General features: G+C 46.1%; 1 protein-coding gene across 22 annotated transcripts in view; it reads right to left on the bottom strand.

Annotated features, from left to right (window-relative positions):
- The window catches only part of PAX6 (paired box 6), a 22,294-nt gene continuing 14,962 nt past the window's right edge, over positions 1-7,332 (bottom strand). For 15 of the 22 annotated variants that reach the window (XM_042035493.1, XM_042035500.1, XM_042035505.1 and 12 more), the window contains 6 exons: positions 5,662-5,820; positions 4,761-4,843; positions 4,341-4,491; positions 4,103-4,218; positions 1,961-2,111; positions 1-1,099 (listed from right to left, as the gene is read on the bottom strand). In XM_042035493.1, the coding sequence (XP_041891427.1) occupies positions 1,014-1,099; positions 1,961-2,111; positions 4,103-4,218; positions 4,341-4,491; positions 4,761-4,843; positions 5,662-5,820 (746 nt within the window). In that variant the 3' untranslated portion in view covers positions 1-1,013. The remainder of the gene's footprint in view (positions 1,100-1,960; positions 2,112-4,102; positions 4,219-4,340; positions 4,492-4,760; positions 4,844-5,661; positions 5,821-7,332) is intronic. The other 7 variants (XM_042035497.1, XM_042035503.1, XM_042035510.1 and 4 more) reach the window with 1 other exon arrangement.

Below are 7,332 nucleotides of genomic sequence, written 5' to 3'. Positions count from 1 at the left end.
TAAGGTTAAAAAGAAAATAGTATAATAAAGGAAATACAAAGGCTTTGGCATGGTTTTTACAATCAACAATGGTTAATCTTGATATGTAGTTGTGAACAACTTCAAAACACTTAAGTTTAAAACTCTTGCAAGCACTTTTAATTGATTAGGAATGAATTCTAGATGCACAAAGATGATTGGACTGTGAACAGTAGTACAACTATATCTAAGAACAATTAACTCTTGCCGACCAAAAAGAAACGTATGATGCATGAAAATGTGTATAAAACATCTATAGAATATTCTTGTCAAATATAAATGAAATTAACTTTATTATAGAAATCAGTCTGGGAGATTTCTAGGGAAGACAAATACTTACATTTCGACATAAAACAAATTGGATTATATCGAAGACACAATCTACCTTTTATCTATCAAACTCTTTTCTTCATCGAAGCTCTCTCTTAACCCCTGTTTGCACATAGCTTCAGCCGTTAACAACCTTTGGAAATACCAACAGATATTTTTCTTACATAAATCTAGTGCGTATTGTTCCAGGTTTAATTATATGCAATGGAATGATACAAACTTGGAACATCAATCCATAATCTATGAACAGATTGGTAGAAGTATTCGATATATCTTGATAAAACTCTTAAATTCGTGGCAAAGCTTGTTGATCATGGCTTCTTTTTTTTTTTTCTTTTCTTTTTTTTTAAACAACTTCATGACCAACACAGATCAAACATCCATCCAGTCTACATTGTTCTTTTTTTTTTTCATTATAACATACAAATGCCCATTTACAAATAATACACCAAAATGAATAAAAGTTTGGATACCAAAATGAAGATTTGTTCCAACTGATATAATGCCTTCAGTGTACAAAGGTCCATGTGAAAGTCTTTTCCATGTGTTACAGCATAGGGCACAGTTGCAGTACAGAAGTACTCTGAGAGCCATTCTTCCTTTATAAAATACTGCTGAACATCCAACTGTTGTCCATATAGTCATTTACGGAATTAACACATGTTTTACTGTAATCTTGGCCAGTATTGAGACATATCAGGTTCACTGCCAGGAACTTGAACTGGAACTGACACTCCAGGGGAAATGAGACCTGAAAATTGAGAGGGAAAATGGATATTTTAGTTTTTCTGTACAATAGCACAATTTTTGCTTTACAGTTTCACAGATTTGAGCTTGTATTCCAGTAAACATTAAATCCCATCATCTATGGGCCTGTGGAATTGGGGGTTGGGGAGTGTATATATTTTTAAAACTATGCACATCTCACTGATTGTTGTTATAAATAAACTGTCATGCGTTGAGATAAACGCCAGAGCCTCGGCTCGTTTGTATCAGTTGAGAATTCAGCCCAAAATACACTGAACAGTTCTATTCTTTTGAAGAGTGTCTGTTTTGTTCCCATTTATGCTGACACTTGCCCTTTCTACCCTGATTTGCCTTTTTTATGCATGGGCTAATATTTCTACAGGTTCCCTGCCTCTTTGATGACTTCAAGTCTTTAGCAATAAATGACGTCTGACACAGGCACAATAAAAATGTGCCCAGTCCTGCAAACACTTTCACATACACTTAACCTCACCAGTGTGGATATCTCTGCTGAAATTTAATGCTGAAATAAATGCTGATTTAGAACTTAATTATACAGGGAAGATTTTGAGGGATGGGGGGCTCCCTAAAGTGCTTGCCCCTGTCCTGCTATTTCAATACCACCTCTGTTAATCATCTTTCCTCCAGAAATCATCTAGCCCTCCAGAAGCAGCTTAAAAATCAGAATTCTTGCTCTAGTTTGCAAGGTTATATATTGTCATCTTCTGTCTGGTATGGCAGCAACAGAGAGACCTCCCCCAGTGATGGGGAGAGACTTCTCACAGCGAATACATGTGAAAAGCCTGGTGGCTGGAGTGAGGAAACCACGCCAGCAGGAAGGCTGGAGGAGCACGGAGTCACTCACCTGTGGAAGTGGTGCCAGAGGTGCCCATGGGCTGGCTGTTCATGTGTGTCTGCATGTGAGGAGGGGTGTATGTATCATAGCTCCGTCCATTCACCGATGGACTGGTGGGCAGCATGCAAGAGTAGGAGGAGGTCTGGCTGGGTACCGGGGGCTGTGGGAGCAAAGGACAAAGTATTAAGTGTCACTGGAAGTAAAGACAACATCACTTTCCATGCAGCGTGCAGCAGCAAAAATGAGCTTCAAGTTTCAAATTCAGGGACCCCAATGTAAAGACCTAAATAGGAGCCCAACCAAGCAGCCCCTTCACGGAGGCTTTTGGTCTAAAAACCAACATGGACGGTCGCTGGTGCTTTTCCAGACATCCTTGGCTGGCAGATCCCTACATCTAGATGCTGACGGAGTTGTTACATCCCTAAGCCTGAGTGCTGCCCTCGTTTATACCCATGTAAAAGGAAGATGTCTCATACCATTTGCAGCCAGAGAGAGGGTCAGCATCTTACCTCACACTTGGTGCTGTAACTAAAATTACTCCACTGAGGAACACAGGCTGGTCCTGCACCTGCAAGCCTGGGGCACATACACACAGACCATGCGTGGGTTGGGAGGACCAAGGCTCTGAAGAGGAATCCCCAAACCCATACATACATGCGCACTGATCCCCATCAGAGCCGCAGTCGCCCCAAACCCATGCCAGCAACACCTCAGAATAGACATCTCCATTTACCTCAAATCCAGCCCCTAAAACCTGATTTGCCAGAAGGGGCAGCAGCTGGGGGCAGGGGCTGAGGGATGCCACAGCACCAGGGAGGGACCAAGTAGGGTCATTGCCTGCTTCATGCTGCTGGGTGACTGGGGACCAGGGCAGCCTTGACCCCGGGAGGCAGTGAGGGGGCAGGAAGCAGGATGAGTAATTCCCGCTCTGAGCACACGAGACCCGACACGTCTGCACATATTTCCTGTCTGCACATCCCTGGCACACACCATCTCCAGCAATACTGACAGCCTCAGTTCCTGAGCACACATGCTGGGCTTTGGGAGGACCAGCAACGCTCCGTGCGTCTGCAGGGAGATGCCAATGGCTCGGCCGCCCAGTCTCCCTCTCCTACACTGCGTGGCTGCCCTGCCACAGTGACCACGTAGGCAGCGTTTTCCAGAGCAGCTCACACGTGCTGTGTCCCTGCCCAGGTGCCCAGTGGTGAATCAGGGCCTTCCTGCTTTCCCAAGGGTCCCCTCCTGTATCAGCCTTTTGATCTTTTGTCATCTGTTGCCAGCCCACTGCCGGGAACGGCGCCGCCAGCCTCCAACGTCACGAAACAGCAACCTAGCCAACATCATTTCTTTCCATAGACTTGCAAGACTCTAACTTTATTTGGTTAATTTTGGTTCAGCAATTAGTAACATCGTAATTGCCGCAGCGAAGGAGTCAGGCTCTCTAATCTGCTCGCCTGTCTCTAGCAGTGGTCAATGCTGTGCGCCTCAGACAAAGCTGTAAAACTCCCGTAATTGGCCAGCACCTTCCTAGGCCAACCCCACCATTAAAAAAGGAGGAATTTTGCATCTGAAAGGTCTATAGAAACAGACCCCAAAGGAATAGATTTCTTCCTAACCCAGCTGGTGATCAGCTAATGCTTTCAGGCATGAGGATTGACAGCTCTTGCAATTCTGGCTTAGCTGGCATAACCACTGATGCTAATCACATCCTTCCCTCTCTCAGGTGTTCCTAATGTGCTGCTGCCACATTACCTACACCCAGAAGGTCGGATCCCTCCAGCAGCTTATTCAGGCAGCAATTTCCACAATATGGCATCAGTGAGTTCCAGAGGTTAACCACATTTTTTTCCAAATAGCATTTTTTTATCCCAGATTTTTTGCCATGCAAATTTGAGGACTTTTCTCTTTTAAAATCTGGGAAAAATGCTTGTTGAGCACCACACCTTTCAGTGCCCTTTCCCTTCTGATTCTCCCAAATAGGTCAGCTTTCCAGATGCCAAGGAAGCCTTTGGGTGCCTGTTTCCCTGCAGCATGGTTTGGGTCCACAATCCCTCATCACGCAGAGGAAGGGCCCCCACCCACACTCCCGCACACCCCAGGGGCCACCGAGTCCCGAGGGAATGCCGTGCCATGGTGTGGCACTGGACTTACTTGCATAGGCAGGTTGTTGGCCATGGTGAAGCTGGGCATGGGCGGCAGCGCGCTGTACGTGTTCGTGAGCGCCGTGTCCGTCCTGCCCAACATGGAACCTGATGTGAAAGAGGAAACTATAATAGAATAGACAGATAGATGGACACATTAGTTTAACCACAGTCACAACTGGCAATACGGTCTCAGAGTCTCATTTTCCCCAGAGGATGGATGGACGTGAGCGGGTTGATGGCATTACCGGGGGTGGTTGGTTGTGGGATCGGCTGGTAAACGCTTGTGCTGAAACTACTACTGATGGGAATGTGGCTGGGAGTGTTGCTGGCTTGTCTTCGCTGGTTCCTCAGCTTCTCTTCCCTTCTCCACTTGGCCCTTCTGTTGGAAAACCACACCTGGAAATACAGCATTTGAGAGACGTGAGTGACCTTACAAGGACTAGAGGCACGGGGCCTCCCCCACGTAGCTCAAGGCCATGGCTTGCAGTGGAGCAAAGCAGCGGGTGAAAGCAAAGCCAGCTGCTGCTATTTTCCTGAAAGAGGGATATGGGCAAATACTTGATCATAAATATGGGTTGCCCTGTGCTTTGATAAGCCAGGAGTAACAAAATCAGAATAGTAATAGTAAAAACAATAATAGTTATAATTGCAGAGCAAATCACTACCTGTATCCTTGCTTCAGGCAGGTCTATTTTAGCAGCTAGTCTCTCTCTTGCAAACACATCAGGATAGTGGGTCCTCTCAAATTCTGTAGAAGGAAATAGTCTTGCATTAGTTGCGGAGTTAATGCAGCTTACTGTGAAATCAGAGTTGTTCTTGCACTGCCTGTGCTCTAAATGCTCTTAAGAAGCATCACTGCAAAGGCAAAGCTGAGCTTTCTGTCTGTGTGTTAGGATGGAGGACGCCTTGCCTGCTGGGGAGTATTGCTATGGGGATGGGCAGGCTTGGGTGCAATCTGCATCTTTCAAGAAGCAGTGAGGGCTTCTGCCTCTACTGAGGGGGTCCCCAAGGCAGCTCTGACCCTGTCACCACGAAGCGAAATGGCACATCGCTAAATAGCAGCACAGAACGAGAACAGAGCTCCACAGCAGGTCAGAGGCGAGGTGCGCCCAGGCCAGTCAGGGAAAAGGGCACCTGATCCCAGCCCCAGGCAGCGGCAGCACTGGGGATGAGGAGCGTGTGTAGGGACAGGCATGGAGGACTCTGCCAGCCCCCTGCCTGCCCTCACCTCCCCGGCAGTGCAGCCTGGCCAGGGATGCAGCCCAGCGGACAGGAGGAGAGTTATCCCCCAGGGCGCAGCCCGGGGTGCCGAATCGGTGTTCCGGTATGATCTGCGCCCTGAATACTTTGCCTTTGAAAACCATTTTAACAGCTTTTCAGGGCATACTACGGCCACTAATGAATATTTGGAGCTCCGTGAATAAAAGAGCATGGAGGGAGCCACAGAGTTTAAATATATACATATATATATGGCACAGGAATGCTGTGCTTACATTCAGCTGTTAGTGTAGTCGGGGCACATTTTGCTTTTCTCTCCTGCTTCAGCCATAGGAAAATGTCACTCACCTTTCTCAAGGGCTTCGATTTGCTCTTGGGTAAAGGATGTCCTATTTCTCTGCAGCTTTCTTTTCAGCTGGAGTCTCATTTGGGCCTCATCTGAATCTTCTCCATTAGAGCTGATGGAGTTAGTGTTTTCCCCTCCTCCCTCCTGTTGCGGACAGCCATCTGTGGAGCCAAGAGTCAGAAAGTGAAATGCAGGTACCTTTGTTTTAAGATCCCTATCAGAGAAATAACGCAATTGGAAACAAGTTCAGCCATGTTTGCTGACACCCTCCCTTAAAAATGTCTCAGGTATCAAAGCAACACAGCGCTGATGACATGGGTAACACAGAAACATTTCAGTTTCCAGCCTTATCGTAAGCATCGGAGATGAGGAATTATGATCACCTGGTCTTAATTTCATTTTGTTTTCCCTCTGGAATAAAACCTGCATAAAAATACTTTCCCCTGAAAGTGATTCTTTCCATGAATCCCTGCTGGAGTGCCATGGCAGTCTCCTCTGTCTGCTGCATTTATTTACCTATTGCTATATTTAAAATAGTGATGTTCAGTATTTCAGATTATCTATAATCAGTAATTCCTATCTAATCAATTAGATGTTGATAGGTTTGCAGAAAATGCTATTAAGAAACCAAACCAAGCTTGTAATCTTTTTAAAAAAATATTTATCCAGTTTTTATTTGAATTCTGCACAGTCAATTTCATTTTAAAGGTTGTGAATTTAGAAGTGCCTGCATTGTTCTGCAGTTTTATTCAACTATTGTATGAGTGTGCATTGCCTTGACACCTATTACTGAGCACAGCTGTAATTATATCATCACCAAGAACAGGCTATAATTGCTGAAAATGGAATTTTATATTTAGATAAAAGGACTGTCCATTCTTTGTAATGTGTTGCACCAGAGAAAAGTAAGATTTCTTTTAAAATTTTAACATGTAATTTTAAAAGAAATAGTAGCTAGTTCACTAACTAGCTAAATACGCTGTTCTGCAGCTGAACGTTTGGCATATCATTTAAGTGGTCCATTTTTAATTAGGGCATTTCCACCACTTTTAATGTAATTTCTGTCATTAAACAGGGGAAAGTTTCATTGTGCTCGGTGCTCGGGCAGAGGCGGCTGCGGCCCGGGGCCGGCTGGTGTTGGGGGGCTCCGCGGGCACCCCCGGCTGCCGGGGCCGGAGGGACGGAGGCTGCTGGCGAAGCAGAGAAGTCGTTGTCCTAAATGAGCTCTCCCTCTCCTTTCAAAGCATATTTTTCGAGGCGTTTTGATGTCGCATAAAGAGGGAGCCGGGGTGAGGGACGCATGGGCTACTTATGCTAATTCCCTTGAAAAGTTACGCCAAAAATAAATAGCGACACTCCCGCGACATCCTTTAAATATTGTGGGAAATCAACTTTAAAGTAATATCATTTATAATCGGCGAACAATGGCCCTGGTCTTCAAAGCTCGGGGGGAATTGTGACAGGATCTGGTGGGACCCTTTCAACCACTTTGAAATGTTTTAAAACCCGAACTTTCTCCTCCATTTAAACACAGGGATTCAGCGGCCGTGGTCACCATATGGGCGGCCGCAGCCCCATTGAGGCGGCCGGCGGCGGGTGAATAGCGGGGGGGCGGGGGGAGCCGCCTTTCAGGGCACACAAAGCCGCGGGCCCGGGGACGGCCGCCGCGGCGG

Source organism: Corvus kubaryi, unplaced genomic scaffold, assembly GCF_017639235.1.
Source record: "Corvus kubaryi isolate FWS band 111438036 unplaced genomic scaffold, C.kubaryi_AGA036_p1.0 37384, whole genome shotgun sequence".
NCBI classification, from domain to species: Eukaryota; Metazoa; Chordata; class Aves; order Passeriformes; family Corvidae; genus Corvus; species Corvus kubaryi.
This window is presented reverse-complemented; position numbering and strand designations above follow the sequence as displayed.